The sequence below is a fragment of the Aphidius gifuensis genome, linkage group LG6 (genome assembly GCF_014905175.1).
Source record: "Aphidius gifuensis isolate YNYX2018 linkage group LG6, ASM1490517v1, whole genome shotgun sequence".
Classification (NCBI taxonomy): domain Eukaryota; kingdom Metazoa; phylum Arthropoda; class Insecta; order Hymenoptera; family Braconidae; genus Aphidius; species Aphidius gifuensis.
Window position 1 is genome coordinate 16,715,071 of NC_057793.1, and position 22,105 is coordinate 16,737,175.

The following is a 22,105-nucleotide window of genomic DNA, read 5'->3' on the forward strand; positions in this document are numbered from 1 at the left end:
CAGCTGAAATTAGAACGTCTTTTCGAGAGAATAATAATGGCCGCGACAGAATTTCGATATCTCGAATACTTTTCGAGGGCCTAAGATATCGAAATTTTTTTTTTTGTTATTTTTTTTATAAATAAATGGTATATAAAAAAATTAACTTTAAGGGAGTACTTTTAACATAATCCAAATAGAAAGTTTAGGAAAAAGCGTAGTGTTAATTGCAACAAAAAGTCTATATCGGAGCCCGAAATTTTTGCCTGATACTGTACAAATCCCAGCCAATCACAGCCAAGTTGTGTTCGGGAAAACGCTCGGATTAATGTGTACTTGTGTTTGTGAGAATCTATGATGCTTGTTGTGACAGCTGTTTATTTAGTTGTAAATTGAGATTATCAATATTGGAATATGCATTTGATTATTTATTTCATTAGTTAATATAATCAATTTGTTTAAAAATAATTGGAAATTTTAATTCAATAAAATTATAGTTTATTTTCATCTAGATGTTTGTATGTATGTGTGTGATATATAAAATACGTGGAGAGTTGCGCGCGACGCATCATTGCCACTCGGATACACTCGGCCTCACGTTCATGTCAAATATTGATAAATATTGCAAACTTTAACTAACAATATCTCTGATTCTAGAAAGTTCAAGCGTTTAATTTTTTTTCCAAAATTTTCTAAATTATATCAATTTTGACATATTAATTTTTTATCAAATTTGTAAGAACCGTTTTTTTGTTAGAACTAAAAATATAAAAAAATTAAAAAAAAATCCTATACCTGCAATGTTAAACCACGTAAAAAGTTCACCTGTTTAGACTCAATTATCTCTAATACTAGATTGTTCATCATCACAAAGTTAAGATCATTAGATGCAGGGGAATTTCAAGATTTATATATCCAAAAATTAGAAAAATTGTAAGAAAACTAATCGATGGAAGTACTCCCTTAAGATCGATTTTAGTAGTATTTTTTACGAGGAATAATATGGATTAAACAGCATTATCGTATCTTCAATATTTTGCGAGATATTAAGCTTTAAAGGTGAAAAATATCGAAATTTTTTACTAATTTTTTATTATTTTGCTATTTTTCACTATAAATAAATTTAAAAAAAAATAAATTTATGAATGATTTTAGTAGTATTTTTTACGAGGAAAATAATGGTGATAATAGAAATTCAATATCTTTAATAGTTTTTGAAATATAAATTATTGAAAATTCAAAATATCGATATATTTATAAAATAACGAAATGTCACCAGAAAAAACTAGATTTCATAGTTATATTTGGACTTGGATAAAGAAAAATGATTAAGTGCTACATTTTTTACGTAGCTTAAATTTTAGCTACATCTTTTACTTAGCTAAATATTTCACTTAGCTAGATATTTTACGTAGTCTCAATTTTAGCCAAACACACAATACCTACATAATTTTACCAGCTTAATTTTTCACTCAGCTAAATATTTTACTTAGCTACATTTTTTCCTTAGCTAGATATTTCACGTAGTCTCAATTTTAGCCAAACACACAATACCTACATAATTTTACAAGCTTAATTTTTCACTCAGCTAAATATTTTACTTAGCTACATTTTTTCCTTAGCTAGATATTTCACGTAGTCTCAATTTTAGCCAAACACACAATACCTACATAATTTTACCAGCTTAATTTTTCACTTAGCTACATCTTTTCCTTAGCTAGATATTTCACGTAGTCTCAATTTCAGCCAAACATACAATACCTACATAATTTTACCAGCTTAATTTTTCACTTGAATTTCTATTATCACCATTGTTTTCCTCGTAAAAAATACTACTAAAATCATTCATAAATTTATTTTTTTTAAAATTTATTTATAGTGAAAAATAGCAAAATGATAAAAAATTAGTAACAAATTTCGATATTTTTCACTTTTAAAGCTCAATATCTCGAAAAATATTAAAGATACGATATTGCTGTTTAATCCATCTTATTCCTCGTGAAAAATACTACCAAAAACGATCTTGAAAGTAATTATTTTATATACCATTTATTTAAAAAAAAAATAACAAAAAAAAAAAGTTCGATATCTTGGGCTCTCGATATCTCAAAAAGTATTCGAGATATCGAAATTCTGTCGCGGCCATTATTTTTCTCTCGAAAAGACGTTCTAATTTCAGTCATAACATTTTGTCGCCACGGATATCGTAATCTTGCCGTTTTCAAGAAGACTAGAAATACACAGTGATGGGTAAATGGTCGATTTTTGAAGTTTCATACACTTACAGTAAGATACTGTAAGAAACTGTAAGATACCTCTGACGCCATTTTGAACATTCTTATTGACTGTCGACCACTGCACCGGCAGTCCAATTCACAGGGCATTACAATTTAGGGCTTTTTTCCTCCACTGGCAGCGCTTGTGAGCTTTTGTATGTGAAATCTATGTAAAAAAAATTTGACAAGCGCCATCAGTGGCCAAAAAAAGCCCTAAATTGTATAAAATTTTCCCTGTGAATACGGGTGCCGTATTCACAGGGCATTACAATTTAGGGCTTTTTTCCTCCACTGGCAGCGCTTGTGAGCTTTTGTATGTGAAATCTATGTAAAAAAAATTTGACAAGCGCCATCAGTGGCCAAAAAAAGCCCTAAATTGTATAAAATTTTCCCTGTGAATACGGGTGCTGAAATATAATAAAACTGGAAGCCGAACTTAGCGTCGCCGAGAGAGAGATTCAATGGATGGGCTTTTGTCCTTGTCGGTACAGTCACGTCAACTAAAGTTGGTTGAGACTGTACTGAAATATAATGTAACTTTTATATCGTGTAGTACTAGTTTGTTTTGACGTTGACTGTACAAGATTTAATGTGCGCATGCGTGAGTGAGAGGGAAAGCCATCCAATATATTGCTATCTCTAGCGACACTCCGTGCATTGGCTAAGCATAGGAGTTCACGTTCCAGTTTTATTATATTTCAGTGAACCTACTATGTTCTAATTTCTAAACGCATATCTTAGCCCGCGTGGCCATCGCAAGATTATATTAACAATGTGATTTTTGTAAACTTAAAGCACACGTTGGCTAACATAGAATAAATTTGCGAACTTTTGTAATAAAATAAATATTTAATTATATTTTATTGAACAAATTTTAAATCCTTAAAGAAACAAAATGTTAGGTGTCTTAATTTGATTTGTTAAATTATTATGTAATAATTATTATGTAATAATTATTATGTATATAATTATTTGTTAATGTCAAATTCGTTTTATTGAAAAAACTATTCATTTATGGTCAATTATAAATATTTAGACATGGGTAATAATTATACACTTGTATAAAATTTTATAAGAGTAATAGTTATTGATCTTTATATAAAACTTTATACAATTGTATGAAGTTTTATATAGTTATATAAAGTTTTATACAACATGTTATATATAGCTTTATAAATCAAGTGGCAATATAAAACCGTATATAATTTTTTACAAATTTATAAAATTTCATACAATTATATAAAGTTATATATAAATTTCGTTCCTCGGGTGTCTAAAATTTAGACAATTTTGCTGACAATGAAACCAAACATGTTATAAAGCAAGACGCAATAGTGTCTAAAATTTAGACAATTTCGTTTTAATAAAAATCAAATTTGTTATAAAGCAAGACGTAATATTGTCTAAAATTTAGACAATTTTGTTTTGAATAGAACCAAATCATTTATGGAGCAAGACGACATTGTCTAAAATTTAGACAATTTTGTTGATAATGAAACCAAACCTGTTATAAAGCGAGACGCAATAGTGTCTAAAATTTAGACAATTTCGTTTTAATAAAAATCAAATTTGTTATAAAGCAAGACGTAATATTGTCTAAAATTTAGACAATTTTGTTGTCAGGGAAACAAAATCTGTTATAAGGCAAGACGTAATATTGTCTAAAATTTAAACAATTTTGTTTTACTACAAACCAAATCTGTTATAAAGCAAGACGGCATTGTCTAAAATGTAGACAATATTGTTATGAATAAAACCAAGTATGTTATAAAGCAAAATATTCCGAATTGTTTAAAATGAAGGATATTAGTCGTTTGAAATAAATTTATTTTTACTGTATTTGATGTTTCTAATACTCGAATTGAACCTAAAAAGTATATAGTCAAGGTTTTCAAAGAAAACATATTTTTTTCTTTAATCAAACCGTTTTTTATTTCTTTCAAATGTTTTTTTTTCCTAGACAAAAATTTCTATTTTGCAGAAATTTTTGTCATAATTTCAACTAAAAATTTTTACAGTGTAGCAGACTGTTAAGATCGAGTATTTGGCTGGCAAAATCTGACAGAATCTGGATGAATCTGACAGAATCTGGCAGACTGTTGAAAGTCGAGTATTTGACTGGCGATACCTGACAGAATCTAGTAGAATCTGACAGATTTTTCCACCAGGGAAGCGCCGTGAGTGGTGAAAAAAGCCCTAAATTGTAATGCCCTGTGAATTGGACTGCGGGTGCTGCACCCGTATTCAGAGGATGTTCTCATTAGGGCGTTTTTTTTCCGATGGTGGCGCTTGTGAAGCTTTTCTATGTAAAATCTATATAAAAAGTTCACAAGCGCCGCCATCGGAAAAAAAAAGCCCTAATGAGAACATCCTCTGAATACGGGTGCTGCACCCGTATTCAGAGGTCTCTAGTCTTCTTGCGGTCAATATACGACAAGGAAGACGATAGAGTCTGCACCGTTGCCTCTGGAGAAAAAATCAAGCTTTGCTAGCAATCATGGAGGTGAATTAAGGGATTACCTCGGCCAGTCACTAATAATGAGAATGCTTTGAAATTTTTACAGTAGATTCTTGAAATACTGATACATTTTATGTAATTTTTTGGTAATTGTTTGGAAGCTCGTTATTTTTTTATTAATTTTCAAAGTTGACAACTTTTAACATGGGCTCTTATGGAGAATACGATTTTTGTCAAAAAAAAGTCCATTAAAATACCGATATCTTTAATCGAAATAATGACATCGTGAAAAAAAACCTATTGGGCTATGAAGTGAAACAAAACAAAACGTATGGAAAAAAAATTGAAGAGGTTTGGAGCTTAGTTTTTTTATAATTAATAATTAAAGTATGAAAAAATTCATCTAATCGAGCAGTATATATGACGTCTACTATATTCTAATGTACGCTTGGCAACACCGAATAGTGATCCGCCATGTTGTGGCGCGTAGGTTTAAAAACGCCAGTAATAAATCCCACATTGATACACACATACTGCCACAGCAGCTATATCATACACTAACACAACCGCACTCTCAGTACAACCAACTGTTTTTTTTTTTTTGCGGTGTTTCACGATTTACACATTTTTTTTAACTATTGAATAAATGTTTAAAAAAATAAAAGTTGATCAATTATATTTCAGGGATTAATAATATTAGGTTATTATACAAAAATTATTTCAAAAAACTATTGTTTCATCGAAAAAAAAAAATAAAAAATTCATCTTTTTGAGGTTGGCAATGGCTTTCAGACCAATGTATTAAACATAGGCTTTATCCCCTCTCCTATACCGCAAAATTTGGCCGAGGTAATCCCTTAAACTCCATGCTAGCAATATAAGAGTATTAATATCGGAATAATCACAAGTAAAGTTTCAAAAAAAACCATCGTTTTACTAATCAAAATTATAAAAAAAAAATAAGTTTCAATCAATAACTTTTGAATGCGGATATTTCAAACTTTATTTCATTGATAACGATGTAACATATACTACATCTCCTTTACATGGTTCAGACGTAAACCTATTAAGCATGCGATAAAAAATTCTATATCACGGAATGTTTGTAAATAAGTAAAAATTCAATAAAGGTAGCACTTGAAATCCGAAAAACAAATAATAGCGTTAGCACAATTTTGCCATAAGCCTATTTCCGGAAACACTTTAAAATGAACTATTCTTTCTTTATCCAACCAATATCTTGCAGTTTAGAATAAACATCAGCAAATACTTCTTTCGGAGCTCTCATAGAATTGAATTTCCATAGAAGTCCATTATTTTCATAGAATCTGATGATTGGTATTGTATCAGATATAAATGTTTCGTGACGTTTTATCAATGACACTGCATTATCATCACTTCGACCACTTCCTTTCAGTCCGCGATGAATACAACGCTGTGTACACACTTCTTGACTACACTCCAAATAAATAACACCTCGGACTATAGCTTTGTCAGACATTTCCTACAATAATTAAAAAATATAAATTCACTAAATAAAAACAATAATGACATAGATTCCAATTTTGCTATATTTAATCAATAGAATAAACCTTACTTTAGTCCAACCTTCAAGGTTGTCTTGGTTTCTAGGAAATCCATCGATTAAAAAATGTTTATCAGGAGATGATGAATTTTGCATTGCTCGATTCAATAGGCTACATGTAATTTCGACTGGAACAATTGTGCCATTTTTTATATGACCTTCAATTAAATCACCAAACTCTGAGTCAGGCTTAGTACGCTCTTCACGAAGTAAATCACCAGCTGATAAATGTATACAATTTGTTTTATTGACGATATCTTGACAGGTCGTACCTTTTCCGGCACCGGGTCCTCCAAGTACAAATATAACTTCTGGTTTTTGCATTTTCAAAAATAACAAACGACTAAATTCTGTAAATTAGACGTTTAATAAGAATTGCAATTGCTATGAATAAAATTTAATGAGTGATTTCACTAATCGAGACTATCTATAAAGTACCTGATACACGAAATATGTTTGACATAAGCATAGTATTGAGTAATCTATTAAGGCATGTTGCAACTTGCAACTTGCAAGGCAGCGACGACTATTTAAGTATTTACTACGAGTGCCCGAGCGGCACCCGTATTCTCAGGGCAAATTTTATACAATTTAGAGCTTCTTTTTGCCACTGATGGCGCTTATAAAATTTTTTTTATATAGATTTTACATATAAAAGCTCCACAAGCGCCACCGGTGGATGAAACAAGCCCTAAATTGTAATGCCCTGTGAATACGGGTAATTGCAGTTCATTACTGGGTACTTTACAATTTAGCGCCGCTGATGGCGCTTGTAAAAATTTTTTTTATATAGATTTTACATACAAAAGCTTCACAAGCGCTATCAGCGGCCAAAAAAAGCCCTAAATTGTATAAAATTTGCCCTGTGAATTGGACTGCTGTGAATACGGGTGCTGCGTGCAGCATTTTTTCAACATAGTCCTCGGTGGCCATTTTTTAGTAAATTGCTAGTGAGATATACATAGTGACACAAGTGCTATAGCATAGAACTTGGTCGAAAAACTATGCTGGTGGCAACATGCCCTAACAATACAAATTAGATATAATAGTGTGAGAGAGAGTTCGGCTTCCAGTTTTATTATATTTTAGTGATTAACACACATGTGCACATGTAAATGCCAAGGCGGATTTTCATGATACAAAAAAAGGAAATGTACACTATGCAACACTGCTCACTAGATTCTAACAGATATTACTAAAAAACTTAGTTGTTTTTATGCACTGAAATATAATAAAACTGCAGTCCAATTCACAGGGCAAATTTTTTACAATTTAGGGCTTTTTTTTGCCGCTAATGGCGCTTGTAAAAATTTTTTTTATATATATCTTACATACAAAAGCTTCACAAGCGCCGTGAGTGGTGAAAAAAAGCCCTAAATTGTAATGCCCTGTGAATTGGACTGCAGAGATAGCAATATATTGGTTGGCATTCCCTCTCACTCACGCATGCGCACATTAAATCTTGTACAGTCAACGTCAAAACAAACTAGTACTACACGATATAAAAGTTACATTATATTTCAGTACAGTCTCAACCAACTTTAGTTGACGTGACTGTACCGACAAGGACAAAAGCCCATCCATTGAATCTCTCTCTCGGTGACGCTAAGTTCGGCTTCCAGTTTTATTATATTTCAGTGTTTTTATAACGGCACCCGTATTCAGAGGATGTTCTCATTAGGGCGTTTTTTTTCTGATGGTGGCGTTTGTGGAGCTTTTCTATGTGAAATCTATATAAAAAAAATTTTGTCAAGCGCCATCAGCGGAAAAAAAAAATTCCGACGATCGTATATACTGGTATATGGGCTGGTTTTGTAGTCCATAGGGTCGGTTTTCACTCGGCTTATGACGCGCGGCACCGAGCGTCTGGACGTAGCATTTTGACGTAGTATCTGGGCAGTTGATTGCAGCACTTTATGCATGCTACCGCCATTGTTGTTTACATTCTGTCAAAAAGGTCACATGTTTTAAATTTGACAGAATGTAAACAACAATGGCAGCCAAAACAAGCTGCGCGTTATGAAGTTTCATGCTGCACGTCAAGAAGCTGCACCCGTATTCACAGGGCATTACAATTTAGGGCTTTTTTCATCCACCGGTGGCGCTTGTAGAGCTTTTATATGTAAAATCTATATAAAAAAAATTTTATAAGCGCCATCAGTGGCAAAAAAAAGCCCTAAATTGTATAAAATTTGCCCTGTGAATACGGGTGCTGGACACTTTGCGTCAAGAAGTTGGGTGCTTTGCGTCAAGAAGTCGGCTGCTTTGCGTCAAGACGCTTGGTGTCGCGCGTCATGAAGCTGTGAGTGAAAACCGACCCATAGTCATGGTAGAAATACTACAGGTATGGCAGTGCGCAGCCTGGTTTGGCCGCTGTGAATCGACCAATCAAAAGGTCGCCTTCTCGCCACAAAAATGGAAGACTTTATGCGCGCGCGATACAAATTTGTTAAGAATTTTCAAGTTTTCTTTAAATTTTTCAAAAGTTATATTTATTCAACTAGATTTGGTATATTTTATAATGATTCACATACATCAATAATAAAAATTAATTATTTATATTAAATAAATGAATCCAAGTATAATAAATACAACACAACCTCTATTGTTTGTGGCATCAAAAAAAACAACAACAATGAAAATATTATAATTTATTTGTTAAACTGTCTTGGTTTTTTTATTTTTTTGATTTTTTATAAACATGCTCCACAAATATTTATTAGTATTTACAACAATATAAAAAATAGTTGTCAAAACAGTATGTTAGAGAGAGAGGATCTTATCATAGAGATTGCGTGTTAGAAAGAAAAGTAAAACAGCTCGATGGCGCGTTCTTGATTGGTTGAAAAAATGAGGCTGCGCAGAACGCGACGAAAAAAGCATGGACTACTGCCATACCTGCAGTCCAATTCACAGGGCATTACAATTTAGGGCTTTTTTCCTCTACTGGTGGCGCTTGTAGAGCTTTTGTATGTGAAATCTATATAAAAAAAATTTGACAAGCGCCATTACCGGCAAAAAAAAGCCCTAAATTGTAAAAAATTTGCCCTGTGAATTGGACTGCTGTAGTACTTCTACCATGGTCCATAGTTAAGTTAACATGGTATACTATAGTATTAGAAAGAGAAACGTTAGACTATACCAAAAACCTGTAACTATGGACTACAAAACCGGCCGTATACCCGATCGTGGGAGATAACGTTTTGTCTACGTTTTGGGTGATCTTTGATGATCTTTGAAGGTTTTTACGGATCTTTAGAGATTTGTGACAATCTTTAAAGATCTTTCAGGATCTTTAGCGATGTGTCGAGGTTTATTTGATCTCTGAATATCACAGAATATATTTCAAGATCGTCCGTGAAGTAGAATACAACATGGCCAAGCAAAACGTTGCCAAGGCTTGGCTGCCTTGGTTTCAGTGTTGGGTAAATGGTCGATTTTTGGGTTTAATACTTTCATACCGGTATGAAAGTAATAAACCGGTATAAAACCGGTATGAAAGTATGAAACTCAGAAACGCCCTCTATGGCATCAAAATTGTCTACCATACCAGCATAAAACTCTCGACTGTCGAATTTTTTGATGATATATTAATAGATGTATTACGGAATAAACAAATAATATGAACAATATTTGATTATAAAAACAACGACAGTAATGTATTTCAATTTATTTGAACAGATGATAAGCTATTGACAAATGGCTTAGAAATGGATGTAGCTTCGCTGTTAATTTTTGAAGAATTAATTCAGCCAAAGTTTTCCTTAGCTACCATTTTTCCTATAGCTTTTTATTGATTTAAATAAATAAAGAGCTATGGGAACAATATGAGCTAAGGAAAGGATGTTGCCACATGTTAATTTATACAGCACCCGTATTCAGAGGATGTTCTCATTAGGGCTTTTTTTTCCGATGGCGGCGCTTGTGAACTTTTTATATAGATTTTACATAGAAAAGCTTCACAAGCGCCACCATCGGAAAAACCCTAATAACATCTAACTCCCCAGATGCAAAATATTTTGCCAAAGAAATAAACAATGGGTGCTTTCCTTTAATAAAAAATTTTTTTTCGTTTTGCAATTTCGCCCTGTAACACCGACTGAAAAACTAGAAACAGAAACAACGACAAAAGTGATAAATTTCTCTATGCAATATTCCAGGCTTTACAGTTTACGATAATGTGTGGTACGACCTATGTGACAATAACAAACAATCACAACAAGTCAATTTTCTATTTATTTCAGTTTGATATAAACATTGAACAGTTATCCATCTAATAATTGGAAGCCAAAAAAAATAATGTCATGTGCCAGTACTGCCACTACAATAAACAGCTTTTTCCTATAAAATTTTGGCCGGTATTACAGGGCGAAATTGCAAAACGAAAAAAAATTTTTTATTAAAGGAATGCACCCATACAGGCAACATCTTTTCCTTAGCTAATATTTCTCCCACCCTGGCGGAAATGGTGAGAGCTAAGCCAGAAGAAAATGATATCGCTTTTGTAAATTTGGGCTTTATATGGATATATTATTCAAATTAAATTATTATTAAACTTATAATTAGCAATAATATTGATGTAAAGAGATAAATATAAGTATAACAAGGAATGTAAAAGTTGACAGATTTTGACGTTTTGAGGTTGACTTGAATCGGCTAAACACAAAAATCCCTAGCGTGAAGCAATAGCAGATCCAGACCTTTTCCAGAGTAAAGCCAGACTTGTAAAAAAGACATTTATTTATAACAATAGCACTACCTATTAATAAACAATATTAAATTAGTCAATTTTAATGACTTTTAGAGACTTTTTATTATTAAAATTAATTTTTCGCTTGAAAAAAAAACAAAAAAAACACATCAATCTCTGGCAATACAAAAGCCAGAGGAAAGCCAGAGTAAAGCCAGAGTAAAACCAGACAAAAGCCAGAGCAAAGCCAGAGTAAAGCCAGACTTGTAAAAAAGACATTTATTTATAACAATATCACTAATTATTAATAAACAATAATAAATTAATAAATTTTAATGGGTTTTAGAGACTTTTTTATTGTTAAAATTAATTTCTCGCTTAAAAAAAAAAAAAAAAACACATCAATCTCTGGCAGAACAAAAGCCAGAGGAAAGCCAGAGTAAAGCCAGACTTGTAAAAAAGACATTTATTTATAACAATATCACTAATTATAAATAAACAATAATAAATTAATGAATTTGAATGACTTTTAGAGACTTTTTTATTATTAGAATTAATTTTTCGCTTAAAAATAAAAAAAAATATATATCTCTGGCAATACAAAAGCCAGAGGGAAGCCAGAGTAAAGCCAGAGTAAAACCAGACAAAAGCCAGAGCAAAGCCAGAGCAAAGCCAGACTTGTAAAAAAGACATTTATTTATAACAATATCACTAATTATTAATAAACAATAATAAATTAATAAATTTTAATGACTTTTAGTGACTTTTTATTATTAAAATTAATTTTTCGCTTGAAAAAAAAACAAAAAAAACACATCAATCTCTGGCAATACAAAAGCCAGAGTAAAGCCAGAGTACAACCAGACAAAAGCCAGAGCAAAGCCAGAGGAAAGCCAGACTTGTAAAAAAAACATTTATTTATAACAATATCACTAATTATTAATAAACAATAATAAATTATAATGAATTTTAACGACTTTTAGAGACTTTTTTATCAATATAATTAATTTTTCGCGTGAAAAAAAAAAGAAAACACATTAATCTCTGGCAATACAAAAGCCAGAGGAAAGCCAGAGTAAAGCCAGAGTAAAACCAGACAAAAGCCAGAGCAAAGCCAGAGGAAAGCCAGACTTGTAAAAAGAACATTTATTTATAACAATATCACTAATTATTAATAAACAATAATAAGTTAACGAATTTTAACGACTTTTAGAGACTTTTTTATTAATATAAATAATTTTTCGCGTGAAAAAAAAAAAAAACACATTAATCTCTGGCAATACAAAAGCCAGAAGAAAGCTAGAGTAAAGCCAGACGATGTGTTTTTTCTTTTCACGCGAAAAATTGAGCCACTAATAAAAGTCTCTAAAAGTCGCAAAATCGATTAATTATTATTGTTTATTAATAATTAATGATATTGTTATAAATAATTTTAAATGTCTATGCTAATACCTTCCTCAAGCTGGCTAACCTAAAAAAGTCTTATTGTTTATTATTAATTGTAGCTTCTATTTTATAAGACCGATGTGTTATTTTTTTTTTTTTCACGCGAAATATTAATTATATTAATAAAAAATCATTAAAATTGATTAATTTAATATTGTATTAATAGTTAGTGCTATTATAAATAAATGAATCTAACCTGGAAAAAGGTCTGGATTTGCTATTGCTTCACGCTAGGGATTTTTGTGTTTAGCCGATTCAAGTCAACCGCAAGACGTCAAAATCTGTCAACTTTTACATTACTTGTTATACTTATATTTATCTCTTTACATCAATATTATTGCTAATTATAAGTTTAATAATAATTTAATTTGAATAATATATCCATATAAAGCCCAAATTTACGTTTGATATCGTTAATATTCTGTTTTTATTATCTCTGGCTTTGCTCTGGTTTTGCTCTGGCTTTGGCGACATAAGCGATCACGCCAGTTCTGCCAGGGCATAGCTTTTTATTTATTTTAATAAATAAATCGTCATAGGAAAAACGGTAGCTAACGAAAGGAAGTTGTCACATGTTAATTTATACGAAATTAATTTTGCCAGAGAAATTAACATGTAGGCAACATTCTTTCCTTAGCTAATATTTTTCCCATAGCTTTTTATTTATTTAAATTAATAAAAAGTTATAGGAAAAATGGTAGCTAAGGAAAGGAAGTTGTTTACATGTAAATTTATACAGAATTATATCTGCCAAAGAAATAAACATGCAGGCAACATCTTTTCCTTAGCTAATATTTTTCCGATAGCTTTTTATTTATTTAAATAAATAAATGGTCATACGAAAAATGGTAGCTAAGGAAAGGAAGTTGTCACATGTTAATTTATACGAAATTAATTTTGCCAGAGAAATTAACACATGTGACAACTTTCTTTCCTTAGCTACCATTTTTCCTATAGCTTTTTATTTGTTTAAATTAATAAAAAGCTATGGGAAAAATATTAGCTAAGGAAAGGATGTTGCCTACGTATTAATTTGTTTGGCAAAATTAATTTCGTATAAATTAACATGTGACAACTTCCTTTCCTTAGCTACCATTTTTCCTATAACTTTTTATTTATTTAAATTAATAAAAAGCTATGGGAAAAGTATTAGCTAAGGAAAAGATGTTGCCTACTGTTACGTACCAAGTTGAAAAATTAAAATTTAACTATGAAATAACAAGAAAAAGAAAGAATATGAAAAATCAAAATTAAATAACCAAATAATCATAGAATAATTAAAATAAATCAACTTGGTATTTCACGTTAAAATTAAAAAATCCTCTTATTTTGTTATTCCCTACAGGGTAACGGGTTAGGAGGGAATGTGTATGATTGTAGATGTACCTTGATGTAAGAATAATCCGAAACAATTGTTGAGAGCGTGTCAATCTGGATGGTCGCCTGTTGATGTTTGTAGTCTCGAATAATCCAAACGGTAAAATAAACTCGAAGCACAGAAAACAACACCCCGGAGAAATGTCACAGTCAATAATTTTTATATAGGATTAGGGAAGGTTAAATAACACAGGAAATAATAATTTATCACAAATATTAATTAATTTTAAATTCACTCGAAAAATGTTATTTATTTAAAACGTAAAAGTTCAATTGATTTTATTTAATTTTTATCCGATGTAATTGATTTAATTTTAATTTTAATTTTAAATTTTTAATTTAGTTTCAATGATTTGAATAGAACGAAAGTTGTCGCAAGAGTGACGCTCCTTAATATTAAAAATAAAATTATTCCCATAAAAATTTAATTATTAGGTAGGGATGAAAAGTGGTACCATAGTTGAACCAATGAAATGCAATGGTTCCCATGGTAGTCAGCATATTCAATTTGTTTAAACATTTAATAAATAATAATTTAGCAACTTCAACGGATGTGGCATCTCGCGTTGCAGAGGTGACTTTGAAAACTGCTTACCAAAATTTATATAAAAAAAAAAGAAAAAATAAATTGTTTTGTAAAAATGCAAAATTTGAATTTTGTAAAATTTCATAACAATTTTTTATTATTTTTTTTTTATTTTTGTTTATTTTTTTTATTAGAATATTTAAGCAACATTTTTTTTTTTATTTTTAAATTGATTAAAATATTATTTTTTTTTGGTAATTATTGAATATTCCCCTTTTTATAATATTGAAATTTGTAATTAAAAATTCAAAGTAAAATTTAATAATTTTTTGTTTTTACGAATTTTTATATTATTCTTTTGTATTTTTTTTGAAATTTTTTTTGAAAATATTTTAGTAAAATTCTACCATTCGTTTTAGTAAATTTAATATTTTTTTGCAGTAAATTTTATGCTTTTTTTTGTAGTATTTAATGTTGAAATTGAATTTAATTTAAATATTATAATTATTCCCTTGAAAATTTATTTATTTCCCCAAATAAAAAACTAATTTTAAAAAGATTAATGAATTTTCCCGTAATAAATTTATATTATTTAAAAAAAATTAGAAAATAAAAAATAAAAAAAATGTAAAAGATTTTTAAAAAATTTATAAAATATAACTTAATTTATTCCTCTTCTTCGATGTACTCCACGGTGTCCTTGAATTGTAATCTGTTACCACTGCTTGCATTGTCTCTCCTCTCCGGCTTCCATCGTCGCAGCTTGCTTGATGAACTCCCCTCAATTTCTTTTCTGATGCATGTTGATGACTTGATATTGTTTTCTTCTTTCACTGCTCTCTCTTTTTAATTTACTGACCGCTACCATTAAATTAGATGCAATATTGCGGCGTTGCCATTTATATCACAATAAAATCTTCAGGCTCCGTGAATTCGCGACTCCCCGTGAACTGCACTTTATTTATTTATTTTAGGATTTAGGAAGATAAGGATCAGGATTGTTACCCTTTAATTCTTTATATATTTTTTTATTTTCAAAAAAAAAACTTTGTCTCAGATTTGAATTTATAAAAATAATATTCGATTTTAATTCATTTTATTTTTATCACCGTTATTAAAACAAATTTGTTATTAAAAAAAATTTATTTATATTTTTGTTTCTGATTTTAGTATTTCCCAATAAAAAAAATATATTTTATATGTGTGTATGTATTTATTTCAATGTATTATTTATGTATTTGTTTTTGTGTAAAAAAAACTTTTTTTATTCATATATATATATATAAAATTTTATTTTTCATTTTATTAGGAATATTTATCCCGACAATTAGTAATTTTTTTGTTTTTAAAATTTTTTGTTAATTGTTCTTTTTATTTTATTTATATTTTTTTTATCTATATTTCTTTCGTGTATTAATTATTAGCAATTTTTCCTTCAACAAATTTTTACCAGGTTTATAATATTTTAGATTCGATTTTAATCTCGCCCTATCCGGTCTACGATCCCCCTTAAATTTTTCTACAATATTAATTTTCGATTTACCTTTGTCAATAACTTTATTTTTAAACTTCATCATATCCGACTTTAATTTTTCATCATATGTTTTCATTAGGTCATCCTGGGACTCATTCGCTTTAATATCTAATTTCTTCAGACTCATATTATTTTTCATTTTATTCTTTTTATTATTTTCGTTAATTTTATTTAAATCAATTTCATTTAATACATCATCGGTTTTTTCATACGGTTTAATTATTACACTCTCAATATTATTATTTCTATCTTTGCAATTTATTTTTTTATCATTAACTTCAAAATTATTTTTATCATTATTCAAACTTTTTTTATCAACGTAATCATTATTAACATTTTTCTCGATTTTATTCGCGTGTACGCTTATATTTTTATTATTTTTGACAGTAACTTCGTCATTTATTTCATTATTACTTAGACAACTAGTTTCATTATTTTTCGACACAAAATCGTCATTAAAATTATCATCAATAAAATCTTTGTCAATATCAGACTTATTATTATATTCATCATTTAAATCATCATTATTTTTTTTATCACTTAAATTATTAAACAAAAATATTTCGTCATTATCGCGAAAAATCTTTGTTTGATTACGTTCATTATCAGTTTTTTCAATAAATTTAATTTTTTCGTTAACTTCTTTTGCAATAGTAATATTTATATTTCGCGTAGCAATATTTAAATCTTTATTTTCATTTATTTCAATATTATTATTATTATTCGATGAGTCTTCCGATACAGATATTTCATCTATAAAATTTACTCTTTTTATTTCATTAACATTATCATTTTTATTTTCTTTTTTATCAAGTTTAGAATTAAAGTTTACTTTTTCAGGTTGCACGATAGGTTCATAATAATTATCAACAGTATCTTTTGACGTTGATGGTATTGGATTAATTATATTATTATCATTTTCAAATTTATTTAATTTATTTTCAGTTTCAGTAATAGAATTATATATTTCTTTTATTTCTGATTTTAAAATTAATTTGTCTGTATTAGTTGATCTGATTGAGGTATTGGCCATTTTTGTTTTCCTCCCTCTAGGTCCACCGGCCCATCCCCGTTTTTTTGAGCTTGGCGTTCAAGACATTTTCTCTGAGCATTTTGTAATTTAAAACAATAATTCATATCATGATTTGGTTTTTGGCAAAAACCACAAACTAAATTATTATTGGTTCTATTATATTCTTTTTCATCTTGACTACTATCATATGAAATAAAGCCATTATCATTATAAACATTTTTATTTAAATTTTTATTATCAATTGAATCATTTATTGGCGCATAAGAATTATTAAAATTATAAAAATCATAATTATCATTGTAGGAATTTTGTAAATAATCATTTGTTGAATTTTCATATGAATTATAGTATGAATTATTATTATTATTATTATTGTACTCGACTGGATTCGAACCAAAGATCTCGGGTGAATTTACATTTGAATTTTTTTGCGTATTTAAATTAATATTTTGACTTGAAACGATGGGTTCGATTTGTCCATAATTACTAAAATTGTTATTAAAATTATTATTATTGAAAAATTATTATGGTATCTTTGATTTTTACACGAAAAATTATTATTTGATTCAACGACTACTTCCGACGGGTTCTCGATTTTATTTGCTTGCACGGTTTTAATTTCTTTTCTAAGCTTTAAACTGTCAATATATTCATTATAAACTTTTTAGTAATATTCCACACTTTCAAAAATCTGTAGTGTCTATATTTTTACATTCAACTCTCAAACATACCTCAGGCAATAACCCTTTAATAAATTGACGTATAGTTTTTCCTCAATTTTACTCATTGTTCCAAAACCATCATTATTACCCTCATTACAATCAATTAAATCATTCTATAATTTTAGTACTCTACTTCCATATTCATCAATATTTTCATTATCATTCATCAATACGATAGATAATTCATTCCAAACTGACTCGAAACTTTTTCCCGTGTATGTAACTGTACGGAGCAATACTTCTAGCTCATCAAGAGACGAAAATTAGACTAATTTTAGGATCTGTAATTTTATTTTTGATAGAAAGCATAAAAGCTTGTGTCCATTGTGGATCTAGAAGTTTCAAGGCTGATCGACATAAATAAATCCGAATAGAATTTGTTTTCCGTCATAATTAGAATTACGTCAAAATCAAAATAGAACATTTACCGACTATATTTGTTTCAACTGGCTCTAATATTTTTACTGTTTGATTGTTATGATTTATTACAGAATGTATTGGTCCATTTAATTGTGAATTTGGGCGTTCAATTTTTAAATTAGAATTTACACGATTATTATTAATAAAATCTGGAATAAAATTGTCTCCACTTTTTTGATTAAAATTTTCCGTAAATAAAATAAGACAGTCATTTTTAATTTGCAATTCTTTTTTCAAGGTCTCGTTCTCACGTTGCAGCTGATTAATTGTCTCACTCAAAACATTCTCTCTCTCACTTGACATATAAAAATTAAATGTTTCACGGTCATTCTCTAATCTCTCAATTTGCTGACGACACTCATTCTTTTCCTCATTCAAAGTACTATTTCTATCGCTTAAAATTTTATTTTCCTGAATTAATTCAATCACTCTCCTTTTTTCAACACACCATTTTTTCGTTAAATTTAAATTTTCCTTATATAAAATATCATTATTAGAAATTAAACGATCAGACGCGACTTTCAATTTACCAGTAATATTCACCATTTGATCTCCACATTCTACATGTTGTTTTAATTTTTCAATAGTCTCTCTAGTATTTGAATATTCAATCCCATCAATATTTTTTTCTAAATCGACCTCCCCAAGGGTAGGAATAATTTGAACAAAATCATTTGCACATATTTGTAATTCAGTAATTAACGTTTTTATATTTTCCGCATCTACTTTTCTCCCCAGAATTGCTTCAGCGTGTAGGTCTATTTCTTCATAAATATGAGAGAAAGGCGATCCCGCCCCCGACCGATATGATGACATTTTCGCTAAGAATTATTTCCGACGGACAAAAGAAATGATAGAAGAAGAAAAAAAAAATTCAATTCAATAAAATATTTTTAAAAAATTAATGCATATAAAATTTAACGCAATTCAATATAAAATTCAAGTTTGTTTGTTCATGTAAAAAGTAAAAATATAAAAGATCCATATTTATATTGATAAAAAAAAATAGTGACTCCTGCGACGAAGTAAAAAAATTTAATAAAATTTATAGATATATATATGAATATTTTTATTTTCTTTATGTAAATTATGTAAAAATTATGTAAGTGTATAGTGTACCCCAAAATATTTTATACCTCAAAAAAAAAATTGAATCCGCACTGAGTTTAAAAATCTACGTTACACATTACAAAAATCCCACTTCTGACACCAATTTTGTTACGTACCAAGTTGAAAAATTAAAATTTAACTATGAAATAACAAGAAAAAGAAAGAATATGAAAAATCAAAATTAAATAACCAAATAATCATAGAATAATTAAAATAAATCAACTTGGTATTTCACGTTAAAATTAAAAAATCCTCTTATTTTGTTATTCCCTACAGGGTAACGGGTTAGGAGGGAATGTGTATGATTGTAGATGTACCTTGATGTAAGAATAATCCGAAACAATTGTTGAGAGCGTGTCAATCTGGATGGTCGCCTGTTGATGTTTGTAGTCTCGAATAATCCAAACGGTAAAATAAACTCGAAGCACAGAAAACAACACCCCGGAGAAATGTCACAGTCAATAACTTTTATATAGGATTAGGGAAGGTTAAATAACACAGGAAATAATAATTTATCACAAATATTAATTAATTTTAAATTCACTCGAAAAATGTTATTTATTTAAAACGTAAAAGTTCAATTGATTTTATTTAATTTTTATCCGATGTAATTGATTTAATTTTAATTTTAATTTTAAATTTTTAATTTAGTTTCAATGATTTGAATAGAACGAAAGTTGTCGCAAGAGTGACGCTCCTTAATATTAAAAATAAAATTATTCCCATAAAAATTTAATTATTAGGTAGGGATGAAAAGTGGTACCATAGTTGAACCAATGAAATGCAATGGTTCCCATGGTAGTCAGCATATTCAATTTGTTTAAACATTTAATAAATAATAATTTAGCAACTTCAACGGATGTGGCATCTCGCGTTGCAGAGGTGACTTTGAAAACTGCTTACCAAAATTTATATAAAAAAAAAAGAAAAAATAAATTGTTTTGTAAAAATGCAAAATTTGAATTTAATTCCGTGTGAAAAATAAAAAAATAAAAAAAGAAAAATTTTATTGCTTGTTCGACATCTATTGAATTTGTTAAATTATTATTTATTATTGATTATTAACTATAACTTATACCAAGACGTAACACTACATATTAATTTCTTTGGCTAAATTAATATTTTATGAATTAACATGTAAACAACATTCTGTCGATAGACATTTTTCTAATAGGTTTTTACATAAATAAACAAATAAAAAACTATGGAAAAAAATAACTAAGGAGAGGATGTTGCCACATGTTGATTTATAAAGAATTAATTGAAAAGGAATTAAAAGCACATCCCTTCCTTAGACATTTGTCAATAGCTTTTAATATATTCAATAAATTTATTACTACTGACAAATGTCTGAGAAAAGGATGAAGATTATTACTATTATGCTATAATTAAAGTATTGATATTTTCAAATTCAAATTATGAGGAATTAAAAATGGTGTCTGACGTGATATACAAAAATTCTTACAGATAGCGTTACTAACGCGGTATGAAAGTATAAAAGTATGAAACTTCCGCGGTATTATACCGGTATCATACCGAGGTTTACGACCGGTATGATACCGCGGTATTATAAACCCAACACTGCTTGGTTTATGCTTTACCCAGGCTACCAATACTAGGCAAAGCATTGGCCGCCAAAACTTTCAAAAATTTATTAATTTCATAAAAAAAAAAAATACTTTACAATTGCTTGAAGAATAAATGTCTTTGAATCTACAGAATAACAACGAAAAAAATTACTTTCCAATTTGTTATATTATAAGGGGTGCATTCCTTTAAGGTATTAATCTCGGCCAGTCACTAAATATGAAAATGCTTTGAAATTTTTACAGTAGATTCTTGAAATACTGATACATTTTATGTAATTTTTTGGTAATTACAAAGAAACGTTTTTTGGTTTAGTAAGAAACAAAACAAAACGTATGGAAAAAAATTAAAGAGGTTTGGAGCTTAGTTTTTTTAGAATCCATTTATAAAAAAGAGAATGAAGCCTCTCTTTGAGCTATTTAATTGGCTGTTTATAATAATTCATTTATTTTTTTTTTTATTCATTTATTTTTCATTCTGTTTATTCGTTGCTATGTGTATCCGTTGTTATTTTTTTTTTGTTTATGTTATCGTAAACATTATAATAATTTTATTGAAAAATAAAAACCAAATACATTCCGATAAGTAGTAGTAAGAAGTATGTATGTAATAAACAAGGCCGCAAAGTTCGGTCAATTTTCGGGGCGCTTTCATTTTGTGAGTATACCGGTGTAAATAAAACAAATAATATAGTACCAATACGTCAAATGGGTATGTTTGTACGAACGGGTACTGTACTCGTTTGTTTATTTTAAAAATATGGAGGTTGTTGTTGTTAGGTTAAAAATCAGACCGTACACGGTCTACTAAAACTGTAGATACAAATTTTAAAAATTTAAATAATTAACCACATAAAAATTGCATCGTATACGGTGTACGTCATTGGAAATTGAACCGTGTAATTAATGTGTATCAATTTTTAAAAGCGCCATGCAATTGTTTATCAAATATTTTTATTAACAATTGCATGGTGCCTTCAAATATTAACATTTTTTAATAATTTTTTTTTTGTTTTAAAGAGCAGAACTGTTACGTCTTGGTATAAGTAATAATTAATAATCAATAATAAATAATAAATTAACAAATTCAATAGATGCCGAACAAGCAATAAAATTTTTCTTTTTTTATAATAAATTATTTATTTTTATTTTTTATTTTCACACGGAATAAAAATTCATATTTTGCATTTTTTATAAAACAATTTATTTTTATATTTTTTATATAAATTTTGGTAAGCAGTTTTCAAAGTCACCTCTGCAACGCGAGATGCCACATCCGTTGAAGTTGCTAAATTATTATTTATTAAGTGTTTAAACAATTACAATATGCTGACTACTATGGGAACCATTGTATTTCATTGGT

General features: G+C 28.9%; 1 protein-coding gene across 1 annotated transcript; it reads right to left on the reverse strand.

The window, feature by feature from the left end:
- Positions 1-5,687: 5,687 nt before the first annotated feature.
- Positions 5,688-6,860, reverse strand: LOC122859599 (UMP-CMP kinase-like). The gene is made up of 3 exons (XM_044163292.1): positions 6,737-6,860; positions 6,311-6,648; positions 5,688-6,217 (listed from the first exon to the last, which is right to left on the reverse strand). Exons 1-3 carry the CDS (start codon positions 6,765-6,767, stop codon positions 5,927-5,929), a joined length of 660 nt encoding a protein of 219 aa, XP_044019227.1. The 5' UTR covers positions 6,768-6,860; the 3' UTR covers positions 5,688-5,926.
- Between the last annotated feature and the right edge of the window lie 15,245 nt (positions 6,861-22,105).